The sequence below is a fragment of the Moschus berezovskii genome, chromosome 24 (assembly GCF_049115385.1).
Source record: "Moschus berezovskii isolate FMDL1 chromosome 24, NW_MosBer_1.0, whole genome shotgun sequence".
Classification (NCBI taxonomy): Eukaryota; Metazoa; Chordata; class Mammalia; order Artiodactyla; family Moschidae; genus Moschus; species Moschus berezovskii.
Genome location: NC_142483.1, coordinates 51,879,330 through 51,895,944, shown reverse-complemented (window position 1 = coordinate 51,895,944; position 16,615 = coordinate 51,879,330). Strand labels below are relative to the sequence as shown.

Sequence of the window (16,615 nt, the reverse complement as noted above, 5' to 3'; positions counted from 1 at the left end):
CCTGAGCCGCCAGGGAAGCCCTGTTACTCGGCCATACTGCCTCTCAATTCACGAGCCTTGTCTAATCAGGAACAGTGAGGAGATGGTTTAAACTTTTGAAAGGATTGACTGGGGGATCCCAAGACAGACTGGAAATGCTAGTGCTGTTCTCCACACATGAACAATGAGTGCCACAGTGGACACCTGCTATGAATTGTGGGAAAATACTTTTTTTTTAAACTTAAGAAGAGGAAACTATTTTTTTTTTTTAAATCAAGAAGAAACATTAGATTTGTTTCCCCTGCTGTTTGGTAATGATAAACAGGTAGAAATAACTCATGGACTAAAAATCTTCCAGGAAAAATAATGTAGGCATGTAGTGCTTGCTTCAGCAGCACATATACTAAAAAAATGCAGACAAGTATAATGCATGGCCACGAGATACATAGTAAACTCTAGTTATCATTCATTTAATAAATACTGCGACCTTTTGCAGCTTTGAGGAGTTTTTCTTAGAGTTACATCCTCATCTTGATCCATTGAAAGTAATTCATCACCATTTTAAATGAAGGTCCATACCATATTACTGTAGTTTCATTCATTTTGTGGCTAAGAAATAACATTGCTATGATGTTAAATTTGTGTTTAAAAGGATTTTTAAAAGCTTTAATATAACAGTGCATTACTGGTAATTTTTAGTGCAGTTACATGTAATATTTCAGTCATAAACTACAGTTTGCATGAGTTTAAACTGAAAATTACTCCTTACCTCTAGATAAGTCTCTGTAAAGTCAACCTGGAAAAATCTTATTATGTTTATTTTATTCCTTTTATGCAAACTTCAAATGGTTACTTTATAATCTTTCAAAACACTTTTGGTAAGTCAAGAAATGATTAGTTATTTGTACTGTTAATTTCTAATGTTTCAATACTAATTTTTTTGATAACAGTTGTAGATGATGCCCTTTGCATGATTTATATCAGAGTAACAAATATCATTGCTATCAATAATATTTACATTATTGATTCAGGCAAGCTCCTTTGACTACCCCTGCTTAAGTGATGGATGTGTTTTTCCTGAATATGTCCTGCTATGAAATAAAAATAAACCAGCACTATGAAGAAATGCAAATGAAGTTTCAAAAATAATGGTTAAATAGCTCTTGTATAACTGTAATGACACTTTAAACTGAGAAGTTCCCAAACCAAAGAAGTTAAAATTCCCATTTCCACCTCTTTTCCTCCAGTGTGAAAACCTTTTCTTTAATGACACCATTAGTTTTGGTCAGCTTGTAGTCAAACATAAATCTGATTTTTAAAGATGTTCCTAATGTTCTGAATTTGAATTTATGTTCCTACTAACCCAACTCTATCCTGTTCTGGTTTACAATTTAAACATTTATGAATTTATGCCCACATATCTTAGTGATTCTTTGGTCTGTCCCTGAGTTACTGTGACTTATATACAGCTGTGCTAAATTTTCATTCATTCATACACTGAGTCATTTATTCACCCAACCAAAGGCCTCCCAATGCCAGGCATGGTTTTAGGCACCAAGGATACACTGTTTAAAAAAACAAGATCCCTACCCACATGGAACTTGCATTCCATCTCTGGTTAGTACGCTGAAATCTCTCTCTAAATATTTTTCTCCTTAAAGAGGACTTTGCATGCTTGCTCAGTCACTTCAGTCATGTCCGACTCTTTGCGACCCTCTGGACTTTAGCCCACTGGGCTCTTCTGTCCATGGGATTCTCCAGGCAAGAATACTGGAGTGGGTTGCCATTTCCTTCTCCAAAAGAAGAATTTAGTCTAAAGCAAATTCACCTTATGTTCATGGGTGCCATTTCATTTCTAAATGAACATTTACAGATGATTAGCAACAAATACAAGAAATAAATCTATATGTTTAGCCATTTTCCAATCATTTCATTGACTAGAGTTTATCAGATGTTCAGAGCTCAGGGCTATTAGGAGAGGATTAATTAACATTGCTATTGTTAGCATTTGTGTTCAAGTTAACATCTTAATTTCCCTTCTTACATAAAAATATGTATATAACAATATCTGAGTGGTTAAAAATGTCAGGAACTTTAAAAAAATTTCCTGGAGAATTGTTCTCATTTACAGTGACCTGTAGTTAATCATGCTATTATAATATTGTCAGACTTTATAGTGTTATAAGTGATTGAAGGGTCCTGTGACTGGCCTCCACCAAAATATTTTTAATTTCTTTACTGTCAACGATCTCTTCATTATAAAGTGCAAATTTACTCTGTCTCCTTAGTGCTCTGATCTTAAAATGTCATATCCGCACATCCAGATTGCTATATTTTATTCCATGTCAATTCTGGTGGATAACATTTACAGTAATATTGAAGATGATATGAAGCAGGTTTTCTGTGCTTTATCCTGAGGTGTGAGGCCCTCCAGCTGACTGAGTACAATGTAAGCAGAGAGAGACTGTTCACTTCTCTGTAAGGAAGTAAGCAGGCTGTTTGATGCCTGTGGCTTAGTGGGAGAATATATAAACTGGAGTTAACAGTCACTTGAGGGATAGTTTCCTTATCTGTAAAAGAGGCCAAAAAAAAAAAAAATGTTACTCCTACATTAAAGTTTTATTGCAAAGACTGAATGAAAGAATGCAGAAATTACATCTGATTCCAGAAGCTATAAGTGGTATTATTTCAGTTTTCTGGTTTTGTCTGCTCCCCAGTATTATAATAATTGATGTATGAGTGCTTAAGGAGACAATATTTCTCAATAAGATTTGTGTTATACACTTAAACTGCTCCTTTGTTTTTAAAGTGTTGTTTGCTTATTTTGGAGCTATAAGGAAACAATGAGATTCTCTTAATTACTGGCCATTCATATTAAACAACAGATGCAGTGATTTGGCTTCCTGATGACTGAATGCATACTGAACCCAGGGGGACACAGAAAACCCACCTGGCTTCAGAAGTAATACATCAGACCTGAGAGACACCCATCAATTACAACTGCTTCTATACTAGAAATGGACATTTTAGCACTTCCTCTGTGATTAACCAAAGCACAAGCCATTCACCAAGTTCCCTGGTGTGCAGGGACGCTGGTGGGAAATGAACAGGGTAGTGGAGCCCTTTCCTGTAATAATACAAGATGATTAAGAGGATCTTTAAAAAATCGATTGACTAATCAATACCATGTAACTGCTTGGAACATTTTCCCCATGCTAATCAGGCATTAAGTTGTTTAAGCTAAACATCTCCAGTTTCCCCCATTTACTGAACTGATTTACAAGACATGGTTGAGGATGTCAGTCTGCTGGAGCCAGATTCCAGAGCATGTGTCATTAAAGAAAGATGGAAATAATTCATAGACAGCCCTCTCTCACTGCATATTCAGAAGGCTCTCGAAAGGGAAAATATAATAGGAAGTATTCCCCTAGTGTTAATGTAGTAATCCCAAATTCTAAACATATATAGAGAATAAGGGTGGGGACTTAATGAAATTCAGGAATGACAGAGGTCAAAATAACTATAGAAAATACACAGTATATATTTTCAGGCCTTTGAAATTTTGTTTTAACTTCCACCACGGTGAACAGCATGCAGCAAACAAGACTGAACTCCAAACAAAGCAAAGGTATCCTAACAACACATGTGAAGTGACATAGTATTACCTCCCTGTATATTGCCAGCAATTCTAGTATCCAAACCATGTATAAACTTTTTCTTGAATGCCACTGTGGGGGAAAAAATACACTAAGAAATAACTTTCAACAGGGGAAAAAACTTTTTTTATTGATATGTTTTACTTTGCTGGCAGACCAGAGCAAAGGTTTTGTGAACATTTAAAAGATGAAAAAGGTGAAGAATCCCAGAAGCGGTTTATCTTGAAGCGAGATAACTCTAGTATTGATAAAGAAGACACTCAGGTTGGTTCTCAAGTTTGAGAGTGGCTGACGTTGTTGTTTTGGAAGGTGGGCTGCCTGATGTTCTTGTCGTTCTTCTGTTGTCCCTGCTCCCCCTCCCAAATCTCCCCTTGCCTCTGAAAAGAACCCTCCCAACCTCCTGTCCCCCACCCCAACCGCCCCCTTTGGCATTCGGTGGGTAGCCAAAGACCGCGTCATGGTTGCTTCAGTGCTGGCTCTGTGTGGGGCTGCATGGGTGGTGCTTGGCGCAGGCTCTGCTGCATGCCGTGGGGGGTCGGGGTGCCGCAGGCTCTGAGCTGATGGGAAGAGCTTTGTCAGTTGCATTTCCAGGTGTCTGTGTAACTCTGGCAGTCGTTCCCCTCCTTACAGCTTTATCCTTCCGTTGTGCACACATTGCGCTGGATTGTCAATACGGACCGCTGATCAACTGATGTAGCTGTAAACAACAAACCTTGTTATGGTGAGGCCAGGTGGATTTTGCAAACTCTCCCAAAATAAGTCTTGGCCACAAAGAATCGAGTTTATGTTGTAGCCCCCCACCCCTTCCTGTGTTTTAACTGCCATGTCAGTTGTTTGCTTGTTTTGCACGAACTGTAGCAGAACTTCCTCCTTCCCTGTTTTTCCGCTTGTGACAAAACATTACATTGTTCTAGAATAGCTTTATTCATGGGAACTCGACAAGGCTAGAGAGACTTCTCCGGGTGGAGGGGGTGGGTTCCAGGGTGATGAAGAAGAAAACTAAGTAAATGGCAAAAGAAAACACATTTTCAGTGATAAGGAGAACCATAGGCAGTCAGACAAACGCCATTACAAGTACGCTTCCTGTCTCTGACAGTGAAAATAGAGCTTTTATGAAAATGACTCTGCTTTAGAATGCTGAAAGGTAAGACAATCTGCATCACACTCAAGTTATTATTTTAATTACCCACAGTGAGTCACCGTGAGCCAGTATATGCATCTCTGACACTAAAAAAAGCAACAACAAAAAACTGTCCATCATTTGTATCTCATTTCCTCCCACTACCACCACCCCTGAACCACACCATGGCTTGAGTTGACTTTGACACATGTGCCCGTGTCATGTACTTAGTGGATGTTTGTTGAATGGATGGATGGATGTGGTTAGTGCAGGGCGTTTGGGAGAGGAATGGCAGGGCTAAGATGCAGAAGCAATAGAAACACAGGACGTGACTCAAACAGAAGGCGGAAGAAGAGCAGTCCTCATGCTGGGTTCTTTGAATTGTTAGTTTTCTTGATATTGACCATAATCCACAGCCAGGCTTTTTGAATTCAGTTCCTCCTTTTATCCCAGCTGCCATTCACAGAATAAGTCAGTGAGTGAATAAAAACACAAATTACAATGCAGAGAAATGGCATCCACATCTTCCTTTCTGCCCCTTCTTGCTCTGTTTCTCTGACCACAAGTCTTCAAAGCCATTTATTCTCGTGGCCACCTTAGACTTGCCACTTCCTCTTTTCTCACCACCATTCCGCCTCCTCCTGGGGCGTCACATCTTTGCTAAGGAGACAGAACCCATCACATAGCAAACGGGCTGAATACCTGAGGCACATTCAGAGCTTACCTTCCAGAAACACCAAGCTATTTGCATCCAACGAGGAAACAGCCAGGAGTAGGAGCACCCCTGCCATCACATGGCACACACCCCACACACATCACCCACCACGACTTCCTCGGGGACCAGAGGGAGTAAGACTTGTCAAGCCCCATTTATTTAAGTGAACATTTATTATTCTCAGCTGACAGTTTTTCTTGACTGCAGATTTCCAACGGCTCACCTTGGGTAACCCTCCTGATTTCTCTTTTCTGTTCAGCAAAACAGAATGCATCCATTTAGAGATGACAGACGAAGTAAATCAATTGAAGAGAGAGAAGAGGAGTATCAGAGAGTGAGGGAGAGAATATTTGCACATGATGTGAGTAGTTGTTTTCATTGCCTCTTGAGTGCGGTCCCTCAGTCAGCAGTAAGGCAGCCTCGTGCCCCAGACAAGAAGCTGATAGGAATGAGGGAAGCTGGAGGCAGGGAACTGCCGAAGGGCAGCGGACCAGAGGTGCTTCTGGAAGAGGACCTGGTTCAGGGAAGTGATGGAAAAGGAGCCAGAGGTTTGTGTGTGTTCCCAAATATTGAGGTACTATTTGGGATCAATAAAATAGACCCTGAATACAGAGAGAGGTTGCCAGCTTTGCAGAGATCTCTTCATATTTATATTAGTCAACAGATATCACGTGGTTTTCTTCTTAAGACCAACATTGTGCAGAAGAAAGAATTCCAAAACAAGAGAAGAGTCAATTGAGCATACACACACAGAATTTTCTGCATTCTTATCAAGTATGGACACTTTATTATATCAAAGGTAAATAAAGATACTCATCCCCTCCCCCACCCCATTTTCAGATAAAATTTGTTCCATGACCCATTTTCAAGGGAATGATCAGAAAACAATTTCTTTTGTTCATATCCCAACAAAGAAAATGTGGCTGGGATTATTTTTTTTATTCTTTTGCTCACTGTGGCCAAAATTAAATGTGATTAAATTCCATACAAATGAAAAAGTGAAAAAAAGCTGAATTTAGATGCAACAGAATGGGAAGGACAAGCTGTTGCCTTAGGCTTTCCCTTCTATGAATGCATTTGGCAGCCTCTGAAAAATGCTGTGGGTGTTTCCCTCTGCAAAGGTATAGCCATGAGCACCTTTGTGTAGATTCTCTGTGGCCAACACCTCTGTCTTTACTAAGTCAGATGGGCCTCTGACCTCCTATGTGATTTGTTCTCATGATTTGTTCCTTAAAAAGCCATCTAGACACCTAGGCATCCATGCTTAACATGGAAGGGGCCCGCTATCCCCAGAGGTTTTAAGCCCAAGTTAGCCTCCCTGACCTTCCACCTTGTGCTGAATCCTTTAATATGAACTACAGAGGGAGTGACACTCTGCAATTCTTTCTCATGCATGTGGATTTCTGTCATCTGCTCTAGAACCTGTCTGCCTTTCTTAGATACATTAAAATACAATTTTGAATTGAATAGCCTGGTCCAAAGCTTGCAAATTAGGAGAGTGTGAGAGGAGATGAGGTAGCCATTATTGAATGATGTCCAGGGACAATTCTAGAAGATTCTAGAAAATCCTTTAATTATGGTCAGAATTCTTGATGGTGCAAAGGACAGCCTGACACGTGGTAGACCTTTCCTTGTGTTTGCTGGATACAAGAATGCAGTAATGAGAGGCTCTATTCTAGTCAAAATACTGAAGTAAACCTATCTTGGACTAGAGATAGTATTCCTGTCTGATGACCTTCAAGATGAGAAATTTTTCTGAAAGACAGTTTATTCTCTATTCTCTTTTTTTCTCTATCTCTTATACACACACACACAACACACACAAACACACATTCTTCCTCTTAGTATAATTCTGGCAAGCCATATAGTTTATGAATGAGTTGTTACATTGTAAAGCAAAGAGTAGTCACCCACATAATGTACAAACAACATTATGCTTTTCTTCTTTGTCACGTTGCCAGACACTCAAGAGCCAATCGACAGCAACCAGCATCACTGATGCGTGCCTGTGATGGGGGTGACACTTGCCCTGCTAGCCTTCATTTTTGTATTTTCATGCCCACAGGAGGTCATCGAAGGGAGAGAGGGGGTCAGCCTGACTCCTAGTCCACAGTGCATTTCCTCACCGCCCTGTTTAGGAGATTTAAGAGTAAGGAACCTGGGTTCCAGGCTGAAGATTGGAGGCAAGGGTTCCTGTTTAAAGCCTCTGTGGCCACGTGCTGTATTCTTATTATTTTTTTTAACAAGTAAAAAGCAGACCTAAATGTGAGACAGCCTAAATGCAAAGCTATTGTCGTAGCCCTTTCATTCCATGAAATATTTCTTCAGCCTTCTCTGCAATGCTGTAGCTGCTTCTCCTTTCAGGAGAGGAGGTGTAAATACCTTTGATAGACTCTCTAGTGGCCTCCACTTCTGGTTTTACTAATTCAGGTGGGAGACTGGCATGTTTCTGGTGCTGATTTTCACTTGATATCCTAGGGCAATAGGTTTTTTTAATTGGCTTTCTGTACTCAGAGAGCTTCCCAGGTGGCTCAGTGGTAAAGAATCTGTCTACAAATGTAGGAGATGCCGGAGACATTGGTTGGATCCCTGGGTTGGGAAAATCCCCTGGAGAAGGGCCTTGCAACCCACTGCAGTATTCTTGCCTGGAACATCCCATGGACAGAGGAGCCTGGCGGGCTACGAGCCATGGAGTTGCAGAGTCAGACACAACTGAGCGACTGAGCACAAGAACAGCCCAGAGTGTGCTCATGAAGGGCTTCAGAGGTGACCAAAAATCCTTGATATCACCTGGAAAATATTACGTTCGTGAGCATATGTACATTTTCCTAAGATAAGCTCTCTAGTGTTTGTCATATTATTCTTAAGTTTTCATGACACTTGAACGACCATGAGCCACTGTCCTAGTGGGAAATAAAATGCCAAATGTCTTTCTCCCTTGTCTGATAGCTCTTGTAAACACAATGCAGTCATACTACTACTGGTTGCCCCTACATGTGGCAGCTTGAAAAAAGAAAACAGAAAGCTTCTCATCTCACAGTTTGCAGGGTTCAGGAATGTGGGAGTGGCTTAGCTGAGTGATTCTGTTTCATGGTCTTTCATGAGGCTCCACTCAGGCTGTCAGTTTGGGCTGTAGTCATCTGCAGATTTGGTGCAGTGGTCTTCTACTCCAAGAATCACTCGCAGATCTCCAGCCCTCAGTTCTTTGCTGGCTGTAAGGTAGAGATCTCAGTTCTTACATAGTGATGTGGAGCTCTCTGTAGACTGCCAGGTGTCCTCAAACATGGCAACTAGCTTTCCCTGGAGCAAGTGATCTGAGAGGGGAAGAAAAAGGGTCCCAAATGGAAGCTGATCTTGGAAGTGACATATATTCCCTTCTGCTGTATTCTTTTAGACACACAGACCAGCTCTGCTGCACGTGGGTGGTACCACACAAGGCAAGGGTCCCTGGGGGCCACTGTGTATTAATAGGATATTACTATATTCTCTGTTAAACACAAACTCAAGGGCACAACAGCAATATGAACTTTCTCAAATACATATGGTAAGATAAAGACAGGACCCATTAGGGAGCCTTTATCTGTATAATTCCAGATTCCCAAATGACCGTTACTACCCAAATCATTAAGGTACACAAGATAATAAGTGTATTAACTCATTTATAAAACAAACGCAAGGAATCCAGCATAAGGAAATTAAGTTATAGACGTATACTTTTTTTCAAGCTGGTCTTTAATTTAGCATCCTCCTAATTTAAAAACAGCAATTTAAAAACAGAGGTAATAAAACCAGCTTCCTTTGCCAGTTATTAAGTTATAGAGTAGTTCAAACAGGTTCAAATGTCTATGTACTTAAGTAGAATTATTTTTTCTACTTGAAGTTACAATAGGCATTTATAGAAAAACACTTCCTGATGTTTATACTTTAGCAAAATCCAAATTTCTTTTCCAATTAGAAGTGTTCTTGAATATTTTACAAATGGATCTTGATGGCTAAGGGATGCGTGTATGTGTGTGCGTGTATGCTTTTGTACATAGGTGTGCAATCAAAATATACAGATTTACTTGGGGATTATCTAGATAAGGCTTTTCAGATATAGTTTGAGAACTTGGGTATCTTGAAATAAGACCAGTTCATCTGTTATTTGAGAACTGAAATGTTTAATTCAGAGCACACAACAATTTAGTTCTCAAATAATAAATAAATGTACTTTTGAAGTCAGAAATATTTGAAATATAACTCTTCTTTCCTTTTGGCAAGCATGTCAACTTATTTTATGATTAATCCTATGCAGTGTTGCTTCCTTTAGGAAGGTTAAGTAGCTGAAGCAATATATTTGAGAAGGACCTGTTTTGCCTAGGGGTAATTTCTGAAGGATATTTATGTGTAAATAGGGATTCGGGGGAGATTTCATCTTTGGTTTTCTTCATGGGGAGCTGATGACGAGGACATGAGGTACCACCTGGCTTGGGAGTAGCCTGTGGAAGAGAATTCTATAACCCATCAGGCAAAAACATTTTTCTCCTTTTAAAAAAACCCCTTTATGTATATATCTGAGAATATGTATACCTCACAGCTCTGAATGCTGGGCTTAATTACTGTGATAATTTTATCTTTCTCTGCTATTAAAATTTGTAAGTTATTAATGCTTCTTTTAATACACACACATGCGTGCACATGCACGCACATACATTTTCATCAATTACTGAATCATAACCCATAATTGTCTTTGTCTTTATGAAAAGTGTGGTGGATCGATGATGAGATGATTTTTTTTAGGACCTTTCCACAAAAATCAGGAAGATGCTCTAGAGATGGGTTATTAGAGAGCATCATCTTTAATTTGCATGTGCCTTAGTCTTTAGTTCAAAGAGTTTGGGCTGCTTCCCTTACCAAATGCTGTTAGATGAACAAGTCCGAAGAGGTCAGCATGTCTTTGATAGCTCCTTCAAAGACGAAGTCAAGTCTTAGTTATTTAGAATCAGCCAGAACATTCTAAATGTAATTGACCTCTTTCCAATCTCAAGAGCTGAGACGTAGCAAAGTATTAAATTCATCGTGGATATCTGGCATAGTCTCACTTTGTTCATACAACAAGACTTGGCTTAGACTTAACTCAAACCGGTTGGGAAACCCAACTAAAGGAAGTGAAAACAATGGGATAGTTAGCTTTCTTTAAAGAGATCCTCCTAGGAATAATGTCAGGGGCACATCATCTGTATTTGTTTCCCTTTATAAAACTAAATATCAAATTACTTTAAAAAGTATTTTTCTGAAAATCCTGTTGCTTAATTGGCTGTGGTTGCCTTTTGTTAAAAAAACTTTTTGCACACTTCATCTTCAGGATGCATGTTAAATACATAGGGGTTAAAACAGAAGTGATTCTAGAGATGCCCTCATTAAAATACTCAGACCACTGAGAAAAGGACATTATGCCCAAGTCTAACCCTTCAGTTTATGGAAGGAAATGATCTCTCTGGTAAAATGTAGCAAGAAACCAACATCCTGCCAGCCTCTGTGAGAGGTGGTTACATTAATAGCATTTTTAATTCAAAAATTCTATATTGAAAGGTCATTATTGTATCTTTATTTTTATGTTATTTTCTCTAAAAATGAGCATGTTCAGTCTGTTTGATCCCTTTAGGAAGGGAATTTACTCATCATTTAGAACATCCACACATTTGTTAGCTGTGTTTGTGGTTAATATCTTAGTGCTTTGAAAATGGTTTTATGTTAGTTCCTAAGCACAGCTGTTTTTTACGACTGCTGTACCATATCTTGTTAAGACTTCTCTTCTTGCTTATTAAAATTTAATTTGATCCGCCTTTCCCCAGCACCTAATGATAACAGAATTTTATCTTCCTTACATTGTGAATTAAACTCAAGATAGAAGAGACATGAATGCTAGAGAACCGAAGCTAAAAGGAAAGTGACTGGGTTTTTTTGTATGAAAAACTAAGATGTATTAGATGGGTCTGACATTCTTTCCTGATTAGCTTTGTTTTGTTCTCACTTGTTTTCTGAGCCCCTCCCTCCCTCCCTCCTCTGCTGACTCCCCACCGGCATTGGTTGAGGACATTTCAGTTTTGAGAGTCTCGCAGGTCAAGTGTTCACGCTCTGAGAGTTCATCGGGGCCAGGTCCTAGTTGCAGGATTGTGGTTTTACAGCGCTCCCATCCTCAGGCGGATCGCGCCAAGTCTGCACGCTCTGCCTTCATCCACACTGGTCCTCTGGTCCAAGGTGGCGGCTGGGTCTCGGCCGCCCCGGAGGAACCCACTAGCTCAGGGCCTGCAGCTCACAGGCGTCTGCCGCAGTTTCATTCACAATACCTCTCTTCTTCCGAACTTGATGTTGACTGGGCTAAATCTCTTTGAAACCTGGAGACACCATGATGGGAAAGTTGACACTTCTAACTCTAACCTTTTTGTTTTTCTTCTTTTTTTTTTTTTCTAAAAATGCTGCACAGTTTTCTTAATTTTTTTCCTCTTGGAGGAAAAAATAGTTTGAAAGTCAGGCCAGGATCTGGGCTCCCTCAGCGTATCCTGAACATCTGATCCAATGCCTGTTTTTGTTTGTTTGTTTTCCAGTCAGTTTGCTCCCAGGAAAGCCTCTTTGTGGAAAACAGGTAAAATGAAATCTGCTTTTTCATCTCTTTAAAGGAACAGAGTCTGTCATGTGTGTCTTGTTTATTCATATATATATGCCATATATAAGTGTGTGCTTGGATATATGTATAAATAAATACATATATCTATGCGTGACACATATATATGCTCACATATATGTTATTTAGCATATCCAGAAGCTATTTAATTTGGGACAAACGTTCTGTCGGTTATTTCCAAACATAGCTTTCAAACAGTTTCCTTATTTAAAGTCTCAACTTCTGGTCCTAACAAAGATATAATTCTGTTACCTTCCCCAGGCGTTAAAAAGTGTAGCTGTTGAGACAGGAACTTGCAGTTTCATTGGCTTATTGAACAGGCTGCTTAACTCACTTGTGTATATGGTATCATTGGCCACTTTGTGTGACCATTCATTGTATGCAGCTACACAGATAATAATTTGAATAATATTGTTTTCTGTTTCTCATTCTAAGTAATCTGCTGGTTTTCATAAAAGATCTAACTTGGAAGACTTATCTAAACCGATCTAGTTTGTAGAGTGTACCTGGTTGGTGTTAGTAGGGGAAGGGATGGTTATGACATGAATGGGTTAAAACATTTATACAAAGTCTTGTGTATAAGAGCAGAGGTTTTCAAATTTAGCATGTACCTTTTAAAAATTGGTCTAAACTGATACAGATATTAAAATGCTCCATTGATTTAATTGCATATTTTCAAGGGGAATTAAGGAATTCCACATCAGCTGTACTGATCACATTAAAATACATCACAGTGGGCAATTTGGATTGGAAATATGGTGCCATTTAAAAAGGGGTGGTTAATTTCATTTCAGGTGTTGGCTCAATAGGCATCCCTATAAAATTGATTAAAACGGAGGCTCTTTGATTCAATTCCAGTACTTAGAAAACTTGAACATTAGAGAGGATTGGTTTAAAAAATGCCATCATTCATATTAGCAGTTAGAAATCTTCAAGTCACTACCCTCAATTGAACAACCTCTTGTAGAAAAAGGGATGAGAGTAGTGAGCAAGTCTTTACAAGACATCTAAAAGCATCCTCAAAAATCTGTACAAATTTCAACAAATATTCTGTATTTACAGTAAATTAAGAATCCCTGAGTTTTAACATCTTAGGTATGATTATGAGGCCAAAATTCTCTGTCCTTACCCAAAAGATGAAATGAGCATTTAGAATTCCGTTTAGTAGGACGCTCGTTCCCTAGTCTTCTGGCCATTTTCCCTGCTTACTCCCTAATCGTAGTCATTTATTTGTGTTTTGTATAAAAAGACTGCTAGTGCACTTGTGTCCCTGATATTCAAATTGAAGTATATTCATATAATTGGTCACTAATACTCATTGAAAGTGTTAAGAAGTCTTGACAGTCCCCAGAAGCAAAAATCTGAGTATATTCTTTACAAAAATAAATATATTTCTTGGGTACCTGCCTTTGAAAGGTTGTATTTCACTACGTCCCAAAAATAAAGAATAATTTTAGTATTATCCAAAGAGAAAAATCACAACCGATGCATCAGTTACTCAAATATCTCTTGTATCTGTCAGTGTCTTTGGTTCTCCTCTCCTCTCCCATTCCCTCTGCCTTTTCTTCCCTTCTTTCTCGCTTGTCTAGTATCAGTGCCTTAATCCCAGGATACGGACAAATCAGGCTGCCATTCATTTATGAGGGCAAAATTCAGCTGCAGGCAAATAAACCGTAGCACATGGGGCTGATCTGCAAGACAGGTGTGCTGTCGTGGGTTCACATCCATCTGACCTAGGGCATTTAGTACCCTTAGATTTCATATCATAAAAATCATGTTTTTCATTTCCAGTAGGCTCTTGGAAGACAGTAACATATGCAGTGAGACCTATAAGAAAAGACAGCTCTTTCGGTTGGTATGGTTTCCTTTTTTAAAACTGTGTTTTCAGATTATGTGCCGGAATCAATGTTAACTATAAGTGTATTAGTGTAAACTATCTCTGTTCATGAAAGGAAATATGTTTGGTTATTTCTTTGTAAAGCTTGTTACCAAGCTAGCATTGAAGCTTTATTGGGGCCTATAAGACACAGGACTGGCAAACCACAGCTTGGTCTATAGTCTTTTAGGGTTCTTCCTCTGATTCTCTGGGTTTTTCTCCAGGGCTGACTTTGGGAGTATACCAACTTCACGTTCCCAAAGCAACTTTGCTAAATTACACTAAATTAATATTTCTCTGGCAGGTTGCAATTGTGTATATGTTCCCAATACTAGAACACAAATCCATGATAACTCTATTTGAGTAGTTGATTTTTAGCCAATACTATCCATCATATTTCAAACAACACTTTTTCAAGCACAGATTTTATTTCTAAAGAAAGATATGGGATTGTCTCCAATTATAATGAATTACATAAAATCATGGGGAATGTGTGTATTTATAATAAGTACATATATATAGTTTCATATATAATATATATATAATTATATAAACATATATATATATATATAAAGTTTTATACAAGGCTAGAGAGTGCCAGGAAACTAAAGGGTCTATAGCCATTCTCTCATTAGTTTATTAAATGTATCTCTAGCATCCATTGTAGGGCAGTGAATATACTGTGCTATATATATATAAATAATATATGTGTGTGTGTATATTTAATACCTCACACATATATTTAATATGCTAGTGTTTTTATGACTATTAGGATTCATCTCTATTGTTGGAAAGGCAAAACAAGCCAAACAATAAAAGTTATTGATGACTTAGAAGGAAGAAAATACCAAAAAAAAAAAAAAGTAAATGGATTCTGGGCTTTGAACATATCTTTTTGCTGTAAATCTGAGCTTATGGCCCCAACATCAGAAAAGTTCATTTCTTCTCTTTACACTCTGGCAGAAACAAAAAACAGGATCTATTTTTTTTTAAGCTTTTACTTTTCTAGGTTGAACAACATTTCTAACACCTTCCTCTTGTATCATTAGACAGTTTATTTTCATACTTGAAGATTAAGAAAATAACCTTGAATTTTTTTCCCCTTGAAAGCCCAGGAAAATACTGTGATTTACCAGTGCTCATGCAGTCACACACCATGGCTTGGTTTGTTGAGACCAGTAGAGATAAAATTCTTGACCCCTAGAGGCATTTAGTTTTGGGGTTTCCCTTGTGGCTCAGCTGGTAAAGAATCCTCCTGCAATGCTGGAGACCTGGGTTCAATCCCTGGGTTGGGAAGATCCCCTGGAGAAGAGAAAGGCTACTCACTCCAGTATTGTGGCCTGGAGAATTCCATGGACAGTACATGGAGTCTCAAAGATAGCCCCAAATCTGGGTCTGTAGACAGAACTACCTTCTACTAAGGTCAGCCATTGCAAATATAGATACTGTAACCCATCAAAATTACCAAGCACAGAAACTCAGGAATGTGACTCAGTACAAAGCAATCTACACACTGATAAAAGTAATTCAAAGTCTACATCACTCCTAATTTTGTTTTTTTTTTTTTAAAATGCCATGTTCAGACATGAAGGAAAACAAAAATTATCAGTTACATTACTCAACACAGAAGCGGAACTTAGAGTACCTGCTCTCTGACTAGTCTGGGGTCAAATTCTATATAGTTATGTACAAGAGGGCCAGTGCCTCTTAATGACCAGATAACGCATTATCATCATCTTCCTGATTCCCAGTTAGAAGGGAATCAGGACTGGGCTTAGGAGTGATGGGAAGACACTTGTGATATAATACCTATGATCCCACACCCAAGTAGATATGCAGTTCAACTCTGGACCTTACCCTGCCAGTATTAAAGTGAATGATGGACAGAGCAGTTTTTAATGATTTCTGGGTATCAATATCTAGAGACCGTAAATTAAATGCGTCATTTTAAATCTAATAAATGCTAACTCTCTAAAGCAAAAAGTTAAATTCCGTTTTCAAAATGAATGTACAGATCTTGACTTGGGTTGAGGATTTGAGCCATTGAAGTGAAGGTAGAAGTTAAGGAAATCTTAGGTTGCCTTATTGGCCAGGGGATGAAATGAGTCTTAGAAGAGCTACCCAGTTTTTTCGAAACTTGCCAAAATGCACTGAGGAATGGTTGCCGACACCTCCTTGGCAAAGAAAGGCTCAGCCACACTGGCATTTAGAGGAAGTCTGAATTCCTCTCATGGAGGTAAAGAATTGATGTGGAGAGGATAATTGAAGGAGAATTAGTGATGATCATCCCCGTATGGAGAGTTGCTTTCTGATACATCCTGTATGCTAAGGACCACCCCAAATCTCTTCCTATAATAAATATTCCATATTAGTAACAAGTGAGATTATTGTCACATCCCTGGTACATTCACTGTTGCTAAATAATACTTTAGTTGGGCTTTGTCAAGCAAAGACTGAAGCTGAATTTAGAGATTGAAAGGGAAATAACCAGATTTTCTCTACTCAGTCTCCTCTGGGCTGCTTGAATTTCATAGGTGTTTAGGAACTAAAGTCACCTGGCCCTTGGTGAGTGTCTGATACTTCCTGCTCATACAATAGTCTTAAA

At 38.8% G+C, this 16,615-nt stretch overlaps 1 protein-coding gene across 12 annotated transcripts in view; it reads left to right on the top strand.

Annotated features, from left to right (window-relative positions):
* ARPP21 (cAMP regulated phosphoprotein 21) overlaps positions 1–16,615 on the top strand; it is a 173,458-nt gene that overhangs the window by 76,235 nt on the left and 80,608 nt on the right. For 6 of the 12 annotated variants that reach the window (XM_055414689.2, XM_055414680.2, XM_055414683.2 and 3 more), the window contains exons 10-13: positions 3,791–3,899; positions 5,730–5,831; positions 12,058–12,095; positions 13,926–13,985. In XM_055414689.2, the coding sequence (XP_055270664.2) occupies positions 3,791–3,899; positions 5,730–5,831; positions 12,058–12,095; positions 13,926–13,985 (309 nt within the window). The remainder of the gene's footprint in view (positions 1–3,790; positions 3,900–5,729; positions 5,832–12,057; positions 12,096–13,925; positions 13,986–16,615) is intronic. The other 6 variants (XM_055414687.2, XM_055414688.2, XM_055414693.2 and 3 more) reach the window with 3 other exon arrangements.